The sequence below is a fragment of the Coturnix japonica genome, chromosome 14 (assembly GCF_054131305.1).
Source record: "Coturnix japonica strain WE chromosome 14, WE-NBRP24, whole genome shotgun sequence".
Lineage (NCBI taxonomy): Eukaryota > Metazoa > Chordata > Aves > Galliformes > Phasianidae > Coturnix > Coturnix japonica.
In genome coordinates, this window is record NC_140676.1 from 7,779,475 (window position 1) to 7,792,530 (window position 13,056).

Sequence of the window (13,056 nt, forward strand, 5' to 3'; positions counted from 1 at the left end):
AACCAAACCAGCCTTGCCTGTTTGTGCTATGGTCGTTTCTTGGTTTCTGTACGCTTGATACTGAGGGAGCTGGCACTAAAGAAGCTGAAGATGTGGGAGTTGTGTTGACAGGTCTTGCTACATCAGTCGAGGGCATGGTGTGGGGCACAGACTGGGAGATGGTTTGTATTCTGGTGCCTTTGCTCACAGGAGATTCAAAGTTCAGGACACTGCCATTCTTCCGTGGGGTTGAGGCCCGAACAGAAGACTCCTGGCTAATAAGACCACCGTCTTGGTCTGATCTTTTGTCACTCCCATCCAGACTCTGGAATCTGGCTAGAAAACAGAATTTATCACAGGAAATCTCCAGGGCTCTAAATTTAGAAGTTGTGTAAATGCACTGGTTCAAATTTACCCACAGGTCAGAGAATCTAATACTAATGTGGTTTCTCATTGCTAAAATGGAAGAGGTAAAAGGTGTAGACACAAATCCCCTCAAGGCACAGTAGATGATTAAGTATGAAATCTCTTCATTGCAGATGAGAGGTTAAATGTAAAGAGGTCAAAGAAAAGAGGCCATTCCCTCTCCCCTCTTCTGCTTACTACCCTCTGAATTTCGAGTAAAATCTGACATGATTTAATCATCAGGAATGCCTGCTAGGTTCTGTCCTATGAATGGTAAAAGCAAGAAAATACCCAGCACAGAGATCTCAGCAGGCTGTAGGTGTAACTTACATGCCTTGGCTTTCAGTGCTGCCAAGATTAAGTCAAGCTGACCCCAAAACCATCTAAAAATCATGACTACACAGGAAACAGGTTTTTGGTTGTTTTTTGTTTGTTTGTTTTAATACAGTTGAAACTCCCTATGTGTATGAGAAATCAAAATACCTTCATGTTCAAATCCCTTATTAATAGTGGAATTTCCTAAGCTCAACAACTTACCTACTGCCATCTGAACCACCTTTTTCTTATCTTCAGTTCTTTCCTAAAACACATTCAGGAGAGTGAGAAGATTATTAAGGATTAGAAAGTAAATCCAATACTGCATACAGACGACAAAGAGGTTGGATTTACATTGTGAAATACTGAACGTGACATTAATTACACTAACACTTTCCCGAAAGTCCACCAATTTGTACGTGAAAGTACTTTGAGCTGTACTTACTGCTTGGATCTTCATTCTCAGCTGATTGTTGGTGAATTTCAGCGATCTTGCAATACTTTGTAGGTAATAGATCAGCATGCTAGAAGTGAAAGAGGTGATTATGAGTCACATTAAATATTCTTGACTGTTTTCTCTTTGAGTCATCAAAACGGTGAAGAGTCAGTCCTTGAGTTCCAGCATTTCCTTTGTACTGTGATCATGGATCATACCTTTCTTTCAGGCAATCATATATGGAAGCGTAACGAATAAGTGATACTGAAAGCAGATTTAACTGCAGGTCAAATTGCGCCTGTGCTTTTTACAAGTGTTTTTATTGTGCATGTAGCCCTGTGTACATTTCTAACTTATTCTGGTTCATTTCTGGACACACTCAAAATGGAGATTTTGATAGATGCTTTCTTCTTTTATTTTTCCTTCACCCACCCCCCCACCAGCCCCAAGGTTAATGAACTACAGCTGAGTTGCAAGCTCATTCCACTGTTATTTTATTGGCTAGCCTTGTTATAATAACACTGGCACAGCTGACATCAGATCTGGCCTGACAATGGCTTTCAAATGAAGCAAACTTATAGCTGGACTAGATAGCATAAACGTATACGTAGATACTTAGTCATCAATTTGAAGCAGTCAATAGACTTGCTTGAATTCATAAATACGACCTTAAAGGAAAAAGCTACAAATAGTAAATAACGCTTTGGGTCTTTTCAATTTATCTGAAAACCAAGATGGTGGGACAAACTGCGCTCATTTGTTTATGGGGAAAAAATGATAGAAAGGTACCTGCAAAGCAAATGATACTTCACAGAAACAAAGTGAATTTCCAACAGCTCAAAGTAAATATTAATTCCCAGCTGTGAACGATTATTTAGAGACTGGCGTAAGAAGGGACTTCCACTGGATGGTCTGCAGGAAGCTCTATTACATTAACACTTAAGAGCAGACCTTCGTAATTGATTTATCTTGTCAGGAATCAGCGTGACTGGGTAGCTTCTTTCAGTGATAAGCCTGTGAACAGAGTTCAGTCTAAGCTGAACTAATCACCCCGAGGAAATGGAAAATTAACTTCTGAGGCACTCTTGAGAGGGAATAGGGATCTTAAGACTTCCTGGAGCCTAGAGAACTGTAGGCCTTGACACAATAGAATGAACTTCCTTTGACACAGTGTCCCAGAAGAAGCAGCCTTTTGAAAATAGGGTGACAGTATTTTTAACATCTTCTCATTCCCATCTGATGCTTATAGCATACATTCAGCAAAGGCTGGGTTTTTTCTTCATATATGTTTAATAAAGTTACGGTGATGTACTGCTTGTTCCTTAGTATTAACACTTGACTGTCCAGAGATGACATTCATTCACTACGAGAAACAAAGTACTTACAATAAAAGTAAGAGTGCAGGGAGGACCACCACAGGACTGCTGATATAAGTAATCACTGAGTTGAACCAAACAGGAAAATCATTTTGAATTGTATCAGAAACAATATCATATATTTTTTCTTGTCCACTGCAGGGGAAAGAACAAATAAATTAAAATTAAATTGTAAGAAATCCTTGCTATGTGCATGTTTTAAGCAGTGCTGCAACTGAATGCATGGCACATTGCATCATTTAAATGTGAACAAGTGGAGCCATGTATATAAAGCAAAACACACAGGCTCACTTAGGATGATGACATATTCAACTAATTAATTCTTAAACTGGAAAATAATGACAGCATGAAAGCATTGCCCCCATACAAAAACTACTATTTATTGATAATCTGGGTGTTATTAAACCTGATTAATTTACTGAGAGTGAAATAAAACAGTTGGAATTTTCATTAGTCCTTTATAACTTACCTGAAGGGCCCACAGTTTAGAGATGGCTTGTATCGAGCAATAGCAAAAATTGTTGGTAACATGCATAAAAACAACATAAACAGCAACATGGCCAAGTAGAAATTATTGGATCTGCAAGAAGGCATAAATGTTTCAGATTACCCTAATCAGAGAGAAAAACAGAAGCAACATGAAAGACGCAAGTCTTCATCTACCTAACAAGTTCAAGACCTACGTTTCTGAAAGATCAAAATCATTCTGTTCTGATTAAAAAGTCTGAACAGATCCACTTTAAACAGACCCTTAATGGTCAAAATTATATTTGTACTGCTTTCCAGATAGCACTGCTACAGCCAGAGAACCGTTTATAGCTCTGTTCTATAAAAACTCACCTGACTGTCCAGGTTTGTTGGGGAAAATAGGAAAAAAGAAGCAGAATTTGATTCAACTTCAGAACACAAAAGGAAAAAAAGAATTGATTCTTAAGATGTGAAAATGCCCTACATTATTTGAGTTCAGAAAAACAATTCTGATACTCATCCTGATACCACAAACAGGGGAAGTTCTACCGTGTTGTGCGGCACATAAAACAGGATACTTAGTAGTTTTCATAAAGAGAAACATCAAGCTATAGGACTTGCACTGATTTACACACAGAGCTTATTGCACTTAATCAGATTTCTGTATAAATAAATCATCTGTGTCAGGCCTCGTTTCCTGGTCTGGGTATATTCTGTGACATATTATTTAGTTTCATTTATATTTACCCCCAAACTTTCACAATAAAATTACTTTTGATGCTATTGCTTGATTTCCTTTGTGAAATGCCAGGGTTGCAGATGAGTCCTTCTGCCCCAGATACTGCCTATTGAAACTCACACCCTGCCTTTTTGGAGGGAATATCTGAAGTTTTCCATACAATACCAAACCAGCCCCAAGCAATTCAATCCCAGTTGAGTCTCTTTTGTGTATATCTAACTACCCTGCTTAACTCCAAACTCTTCAATTTCTTGATAACTACTTTCTTTTTCTTCACAGACCTTTGATGTATCTCCATTTTGATTGTAAGTCTTATGAACTAAAATCTCCTTTTGTTTTCTATCTGCATACAGAAGACATCTCCATTGACTGCGTTTCATTTATTCTTTATCTTACATTCGTATTTGGACTAACCGAGAGGCTCTGAAAACCTGCTGATGTGGTACGTTACACGTTAACACAGCCCAGCTCCTCAGGTACATGAGACCAATCAGCTTGAGGACATTGAATGCCGGTAAACAAGGTGAAAAGAAGGCTCCCATCCTGGAAGAACAATGTCATGTCAGTGCTCAGTGCTGCCGCAGCAATTTTAACAGCAAAGTGTTGTATGAAAAGAATAAGTAAGAAACAGGTCGCTACCAACAGTCTCTTACTACAGTGAAGTATAAGGAAATGCATTGCTATTACTCTGCTCGAATACATCTCAGTGAGAATTGTCATACCTCATAATCAATCAGATTGCTTATGGATTACATACCAGATCATTCCTTGATTGTAGACCAAATGCAGTACATTCTCTGCAATTTTGAATTCACCATATTCTGGCTACAAGAAACAGAGTGTAGGATAAATACATCTTATTTATTTTATTTCCTGGATCACTTATTAGAATCATTTGGCTGACTCCATTTTCAGACAGCACATGGCCTGAAATGTCTGGATCAAATACCACCTTCTGGCAGACAGTGAGAACCCAGTAAAACCTACTCAGTATCAGGGGATTAGATAAACTAATTCATCTCTAGTTTACTTTGTTTACTTAAGGACAAGGAACAGACTTGAGCCTTTTATGCCTACAGCTGCTTGCTAACCAAACACTACAGTAATTTCCTTAAAGACTTATATGCCTTTTCTTATTGCTTCTTGGATCACTGTGTCTATTATGGACAGTTGTTAGAGCTACAGAAAGGAAGATGTGGGATGCAACCCATTCCCTCTGTTTTCTAAAGGCCAACAAATGACTCATCACCTTCTGTGGGATTGTTCTATGATCTCATTTTGGGAAAGACAGAAGTTTGTGCACCACAGCCATGGGAGAAGGCCTGAGAAAAATACCCAATCTCAGCATTTATCCTGTACTCAGTGCGAGTTGTGCCTTTACAGATTGTGCTATGTAGAAATTATGTACCTATCAAAAGGCTTTCAGAACATCCGGTACTATGGGAAGGAGCCCACCCATCTCTAGCATCTTAGTTTCATAAAATAAAAGCTTATACTTACAAACTTGCTTTCTAAGTCCCAGCACCAACAATCACTTAAATATCGGACACACAGTCCACGGAAAAAATCAATTAGCAGGATGCTCGCGACTGTGAATATCATGTCGATGATGGACAGCTTTAGCATCTCCTGTAATACATATTTGTTCCAACATACTGAGTCAGTCTGGAAACAAACTGCATTGCACACAGCTCTTTTGCATATGTACTTGCATTTCATATTTTGGATCATGCATAGTACCCTGATGAAGCATGATTTTACACGTAGTTTCTTATAAGCATTTCCTGTTTGACTTTTCCCTTACTTGTCTTTGCTCTAACATAAAGAACAAACATCATCAGACTTCCAGTGTGCCCTCTACAGTTTGCAGCAATAAAACTCTGGGCACGGTGGTTTGAACCTTTCTTACTAATGAGCCTACTGAAAATTTATCTAGACAAGATGAAGCTATTTACTCTGATTCACCCAATCCTTTGTTGTACTGGCTCTTGAAATACACACTTAATAAGTGCTTCTGATGGAGAAATGCTTATTGTTCACAGAAAACCACAGCCCAATGACAATAGAAATCTGGTTAGTGCTTACAGATTAATGAAGTTACTCAATTAATTGAACCTTGAAAACATACAATTAAGTAGAAAAGATTAACTTTATATATATATATATAACTTTATATATAACCCATTCTGTAAAGGAAGAAAAAAAAGAACAATTCAAACTAATGCCCAATGCCTGTGGAATAGGGATGGCAGCAGGCAGAATAGAAGCCAGCCTAATAAACCTAGGAGGAAATTTGGCTCCTGATGATCAAACAAGACCTTTAATATTGCTCACCCTGGATCAAGTAGCTAAGCAAGCCAGAAGTGTGCTAGCATCATTTTTCCTTTAGTGGCCTGGGTACCAGACGAGTACAGCACTGACAGTGACCAAAGTACATCAGGATCAAATGACACCCTTTGTACTATGCATCCCATTAAAATGCAATCTATCTGCGTCATGCATCAGTATAGATCTGCCTGTGCAGAGCTGAAGACAGACTGAAGGCTGGCTAAGGACACTTGTACAACACTAAGCACATTGTATATACTGAACAATAAACAAAGCTCTTACGTGTGGCCATATCAATTTGCGCAATCTCTTTCTATACAGCCCTTAGCTAAATTACTGGAATTTACAGAAAACCTCTAAAATTGAACACACTGTAACATGGTTTTAACTTAAATAATATAACAGCAACATACTTGACCAACGTAGGTCTCCCAGCACTGATTCTGGGCAGTGTTAGAGGAAGCTGTGTTGTTAACCAGCGAATCAGGGGTTGGCAAGCTATGAGTGTGAGATTTGTTGCTATTCATTTGCACATCAGAAATAGTTGCAGATAAATTGTCTTCTTTAGGAGGAGTTCCAGTTGCAAAAGAGGGGGCAGAATTACTTGAATTGCTGTCAACCTGAAAAAAGAAAGGTCTTGAAAGCTGCATTTTCAGCTGTTCTTTTTCTCTTTATTGGCTCCTGATGATCAAACAAGACCTTTAATATTGCTCACCCTGGAATTATACCTGCATGCATGCAAAAGCCTCATGCCTTAACAAGGCATAGGTACACCTGAAAACACTTTAAGTGTTTTCAAGCAGCAATTAGGTGACTTTCAAGTAGCTGCCAAAGTAAAGATGCAGGTGGAAATTTTTTAGGACATTGATATAAGCTGACCATAGGTCCAATACCTCCAACTACCTAAAATGCTGACACTTAAGTAGTTGAGGAATGCACATAAATATATTATTTATTTTACTACAAGTCAGTAATCAAATGGACCCAGTTACCCAAAAGACTGCAAGTATTTGTAAGTGAACATTACAAAGTCAACTCGCTTTGCACATTAGCAAACATTAAACTTACAGTGACACTCATACTGTTCACTTTATCCAGGAGAGCAATGATCAAACTGTAGAGATTTCCCAGATAGAGAACAAGAACTCTGAAAACAATAATACAAAAGTTATCAACATCCCATGGACTTGTGATATATTCTCCTGTCTGGTGGAAATAAATCACGATCAGAACTTTCTTCTTCCTCCCTCATTCTTCATATTCTTTCTACACTGCATACCTTGCAAGCTGAAAGCGAAGTGTGGTCCTCGGATGGTACATCTCCAGAGCTGCCACGAGTTCAAAAGCAGAGGGTGCAATCATGGTAATCAGTGACACAACTACGCTCACCTACAGAACAGAAAGGCACAGTGATGTTGTAGCTTTGCATGCTGATATCCTATGGTGCCTTGACTGCTGAGTGAAGCATTGCTTATGCAAATGTTTTTGTGAGTGCTTTGCTTGGAGAATATACTTTGAAAAATTATCACTGACATTAGCAATAATTGCAGTTGGGATCCAAATTTGAAGACCTGAAATATCACTCAGGAATCTTCGCTGTAAATAATTATATTCTACCTTTCAAGTTATTAGCTTATTAATATCAAAATTCATCATGTTGGAAATAGAAAGAAAACATTTTCCTCTGAAATGGATGAGTCATTCTCTGCACCCATTTACTTCCTATTCTCAGTATCCACTCCTTCCTCTGAACAAAAATATCCACAGAACATGCAGTATTCTTCAGCTGACATCAATAGCCATTGTCACAGCTGATTCCTTTCTAACAGCTCTCCATAGCTCTTTGGCTCAGTGTTCACTCTGCTCAATCGTGGGCATGAGAGATAATTCAAACTTAGTCTTCATGAAATAAGAGCCAGCTAGAACTGCGGTCTCAGTGAAATGAGGACTTGCAGCACCTCATTGCCCATGCCAGCTCTGCTGACACCTTGATGCAGACATAAGGAGCAGGCATGCAGTGCTCCAGGTAAGCACATCTCAGCACTCCCGCTGCTCATTTCTCCTGGCTCATCGCTTGCACTTTACACCTCAGTGCACACCATCACTACATAGAGCCCTGACACAACAACCCTGCTTCTAACACAGCAGTGACAAATACAGCGTACCTCATTTTTTTCCCACAGAGTCAATTCCCTCTTCTTGCTTTCTAACTTTTGGGATCGATCCACGACAAAGTAAATGATGTAAATACTTCCAGTGAGTGAGAGAAGCACGAGGATGTTTGCAATAATCCTTAAGCTGATTGTCACTGCCCTGAAAAACAAAAATCACCCAGCCAATATAGCAGGCTGCCTTGATACACCAGGGCATTTTCTAACATGGCTTCTATAGGCATGAAACAGTCACAGTAGCCCTGCTGCCTGCATTGAAGCAGTGCTTTGGAAAGTGCCTCCAGTCTTACATACATACAGGTTTTTGCTTTTCTTCTTTTCCTGCTCTTCCAGTATAGCTTCCTTGAAAGAAAAACATATATATATTAAATAGAACTCTGTCAAAATCAATACTCATCTTTCATAGAAGGCATCGAGTATATTAATAAAAACCTTTTCAATATTGATGCAGCTGTCAGGTACCCCCTGGATCATTTATTACAGAGAGACGAAATACATCCCTATTTTTACATTGTTAACATAACTTTTATTCTACTGTTCAATGAAATTGCATCACGAGCAAATTTGTTTCTATTTTTCTAGCTTCTCGTCACACATATGGTAGCAATAAACAGAACACAACGGCCACATAGAAACAGAAGAGACATACGAAACGGAGTGGCAGCGTCAGCAAGTGCAATGTGACTGCAGTACCACATGGAGGTGCGATATCCTCCTCCAGGCAAATGCATCCATGGGTGAATACCAGGAAACAATAAGGAGCACAAAGAAATGAGAGGAAAGGTGTACTTAAATTCCAAATAACTACAAAAATAATCTGTAGGGGGGGTTTATTACCCGAATGCTGTTAACTATGGCAGCCGCTTTGCTCTCTGCAGCCTCAGGGTTTCCTATTAAATAATCCCAGGCACAGAACAGCCTCCAACAGAAAGTGTAGTTTTCATCAGAAGCACTTGCTAAACTCATTCTTGAGTTCTTCGCCATTCTGCGAATAGAATAATAAAAGAAGGAAAAAAAATTGAAGCTAATGTGTGAAGACGTATCTCAAATCATTGATATGGTTCATAGTTTTCAGTTTATTTCTATATGCACAAAAAGTTTGTGGCACTCAGTGTAATTGCTGGCAATTCTAGGAGGAAAATAAAGTGGGGTGAGGTTCTGAGAATGAACCTGATGTTTGCTCTTGTGCAGAAGAGACACTGATTGCATTTTTTATACCTGCCAAATAAAGCAAGTATGTCTCACTACAACTGTGAACTTAAACCTTTTTAAGATCACCAGATAGGGTACAGCTAGAAGAGACTACAACACAAAATCACTATTACTGTGAGTAGGAGCTGATCTGGAAAAACTAGTGATCATGCAAAAGGCGTGTTTCGTTTTCTGTTTATTTTCATCCTCAAAAATTATGTTATTGTTAAATACAAAACCAGTGATGTTTTACAGACCCTGGGAAAAAGGAAAAAAAACCACCTACTTGGCTCAGGCAAAAGGGCAGAATGTTGCAAAGTCTAAGAAATGAAATGAAGATTAATAGCTTATGAAAGGAAGGGCAGCCAAATGGACAATGTTATATGGGGAACAATAATCAAGCAGGCAAGAAGTCGGTGAGCTAAATCAGAAAGAGAAAAGCTAATCATATCCTGAAACTGCAGATGTGTAAATCAGCATCAAGAACACCAGTGACCCTCAGATCAGACTAGAAGGTAGAATAAAAATAAATGGAAAAGGATTGGTTTTGAAACGGAGCTGTTACAGACAACACTAAAAATTGCCCTAGACTGTACTATGCCAAACAGGCATCCAGAAGGGAAGGGAAAGTGAACCAACCAAGAGGACAGCACGACCTCACCCCCTCTAGACACTTCACATTCCTCAATTTTATGGACATCTCTTGCAGTCTTGCTCTCTCCTACCTCCTAATATTCAAAGAGCACAGGAATTAAGCTTAATGCAAATGGGATGTTACCTATCAGCTGAAATGAAGCAAAGGCTATTGCACCCATGACACAATTTTCGTATTAGTATTTCAGTAGGTGAGAATAGTCATGCCTAAAAGCATTATATCTATCTATCTATCTATCTATCTATCTATCTATCTATCTATCTATCTATCTATCTATCTATCTATATGTACTTAAAATCTAAGTTTCTGTCAGAACAATATTTATACTAGAAAAAAAGCAGAAGAAACTACTACCTCACACTATACAAACATAAAAGCCACACAAATCTCTGCTGCTCTCCTTTTATGGAGTGGGAAACTGGAGGGAGAACCGAGATAAATATCAGCCAGACAAAGAGCAAGCTAGAATTAAGCTCCATCTGCATCCTTGCCATTAGCAGATGCGAACAGGTTAATAGAACTGCACAGAATAAATGCAGAGGAAATGGGATAAACATGCCATTAATGTCTGCCTGAACATGCAAGCCGTAAACGGGAAATCTTACTTTTTTAAGAGGATGATGAAGCTGTAAGCAAACACTGCCATGCCAACCAGGAAGTAGGCAAGAGGCAGCCGGTATCCTGCTTTCCCAATCTTCCTATCACTGCCATAGTAGCCATAAAACAAAACAGAGTACTGGAGGTAGCCCTGCAGAGACCAGAGTCTGTAAATAAGAGCAGTAATGAACAGGTACAACCAAACAGCAGTAATAGAACATTAAAGAGTGGTTTTAGCCTTGCCCCGAGTGACCAGATGGTATCCAGGTCCTGTGCAGTTTTCAGGTCCTCCTGACGAATGGTTTTGCTGACAGTGCTGCCAAATGGGGCGCCGGCCAGTAGCTGGGAAGAGGAGAAAAAAGGGCTCAGACATTACACCTACCCATCTGACCCACAGAGGCTCATTCCTTCTCCTAAGCTAGAAACGATTTGAGAAACTATGCATGCATTTTACACCAATAGCTGGTTTATTCCCCCCCCCCCCTTTTATTTTTTGCCATCTGTGGTTGCTCATGAGTAACGCGCTCTATGGACTTCTTCTAAATGGCTGAAAAATGAAAAGTGGTCAAAGCAAAACCATTAACTAAACACTTTAAAGCTGCCTGTCTCTTCTAAATGTTTTTAAATTTCATACGACAATGTTTCATTTCCAAATGTTTTAAAATTAAGTCTACTTTACAGAGGTAAAAAAAAGAAACTGAATACCTTCATTGCTTTGATTTACGCACTTTTTGATTTGGGGGCTTTTTGTATTTTGGCTTAGCCAACGAGAAGAAAAATCAGATATTTACACGTTCTGATAACTTCACTGAAGCACAGGTTGGGTGAGGTAAAATCCTACCTATTAATTATTTCACAGAGTTAATAAATAGCCTTATTTGCATGCAAGATCTAAACAAAATTATGTTGTTCAATGATTTCTAATGGACAATGATTTGCCTGGAGGGAGGTGTTTGTTAGCTTTTTTTCTACCTATAAATCACATTTGCAAGACCTGAGCGTATTCACTACCAACTGCAGCTTTTAGGACTTGGTTCTCCATTTTAGTAATCGGATACAAACATATTCTGTAAAAGCATTAGTACTATGTTGACAAAACATAATCTCTGGCACTAATAGCAAAATTATCCTTTGGCAGAAAAATGTACAACCCTCTTAATAATGGTGTTTATTTTAATAATTCATTTGAAACTGTGCATTTCAAATTGATGTACGCCTTTAAGTGTGGCATTTGTTTAATTCAGAAAGGAATGCACAATGGGTAAGCATGTTTCTGTAAATATTAGCAACGTGTTCTTACCTCTGGTAAGACTACGAATGCTCCTGTCATTATGGTAAGTACAATATTGATTCCGAATAGCCATCTCAAGAAGATGAAGTAAGAGGCAACTCCAGACCCAAAATGACCTTAAACCATAGAAAATAGTTATCTGAGTGGCACCAGTCTATAAAAGCTCCCATCATTTATTCATTAAGGACTACCTGAAGACTAAAGCAAAAGAAAAACCTGCCTCATCAATGCAGTGTGAACAGCAAGGCAGAGAAAACATTGATGTGTCAATGAGGAAAATACAATTAGGCCACAAGCTCTGTTGAACGAATCTGTAATTACCAGCAGTATTTACTCAAGAAGATGCTACACTGGGGTGATGTAATGCAGCAATTCCATTTGCTGCAGAAGCACAGCAGCACAACCTGACTGCTGACGTGATGTTCAGGGCTGCCCTGATTTAATCTAGGACTGCTGAGGTGCCTTCACACCTCTTGGTCCTGGGCTTGCCCCGAGGATGCTGCCCCACGGACTGTGATGAACTATAACCAAATCCACAATGGACCACAATTTGATTTTTTACTTCTGTATTTACTAATTCTTTGGTTACTCCACACACAAATCAATGAGATCTGTGCAGTGCCTAAGGCATCAGGTAAAGTAGAAAAAGAAAGCAAGGTTCTACATCAAAGTCATGCTGCTGGTGGAAGCTCATGTTTAACACTTCCTCCCAAATGCTATTTGATTCAGTAAATTCAAACATCAACCTTAAGACCCAGCATTTCATCAAACACTTCATGGTTCCACCCAATGAAATCCTTATACTTACTCTCAATTTTTTTAATTCGCATTTCCCAAGGAATAAAGAGCACCACAAAATTATATGCCAATCGAAGAAACTTCCTCCAAAGCTGATGGAGAAAAAAGTAGAGAAGCAAAGAGAGGTGACAACTTTGCACGGAGAGGAAAAAAAGAGGAAAATAAAGAAATGCATCAGTGTCTCTCATCTGGCAAGAAGTACTAGAAATGTTCTTTACCATCATCTCAGACCACGTCTGTAGTGTGGAGATGGGCATGGTGGGACTTAGAAACACACAAAACGTGGGAGGGCTCCATAGCTTCTGTT

At 39.0% G+C, this 13,056-nt stretch overlaps 1 protein-coding gene across 4 annotated transcripts in view; it reads right to left on the minus strand.

Annotated features, from left to right (window-relative positions):
* The window catches only part of TMC3 (transmembrane channel like 3), a 40,935-nt gene that overhangs the window by 1,291 nt on the left and 26,588 nt on the right, over positions 1-13,056 (minus strand). For 3 of the 4 annotated variants that reach the window (XM_085515423.1, XM_085515424.1, XM_015872989.3), the window contains 18 exons: positions 12,760-12,841; positions 11,961-12,067; positions 10,904-11,002; positions 10,669-10,811; positions 9,055-9,202; positions 8,516-8,559; positions 8,212-8,359; positions 7,326-7,435; positions 7,115-7,193; positions 6,460-6,666; positions 5,219-5,347; positions 4,476-4,543; positions 4,133-4,261; positions 2,981-3,091; positions 2,521-2,646; positions 1,145-1,223; positions 922-964; positions 18-315 (listed from right to left, as the gene is read on the minus strand). In XM_085515423.1, the coding sequence (XP_085371549.1) occupies positions 18-315; positions 922-964; positions 1,145-1,223; positions 2,521-2,646; positions 2,981-3,091; positions 4,133-4,261; positions 4,476-4,543; positions 5,219-5,347; positions 6,460-6,666; positions 7,115-7,193; positions 7,326-7,435; positions 8,212-8,359; positions 8,516-8,559; positions 9,055-9,202; positions 10,669-10,811; positions 10,904-11,002; positions 11,961-12,067; positions 12,760-12,841 (2,150 nt within the window). The remainder of the gene's footprint in view (positions 1-17; positions 316-921; positions 965-1,144; positions 1,224-2,520; positions 2,647-2,980; positions 3,092-4,132; positions 4,262-4,475; positions 4,544-5,218; positions 5,348-6,459; positions 6,667-7,114; positions 7,194-7,325; positions 7,436-8,211; positions 8,360-8,515; positions 8,560-9,054; positions 9,203-10,668; positions 10,812-10,903; positions 11,003-11,960; positions 12,068-12,759; positions 12,842-13,056) is intronic. The other variant, XM_085515426.1, reaches the window with a different exon arrangement.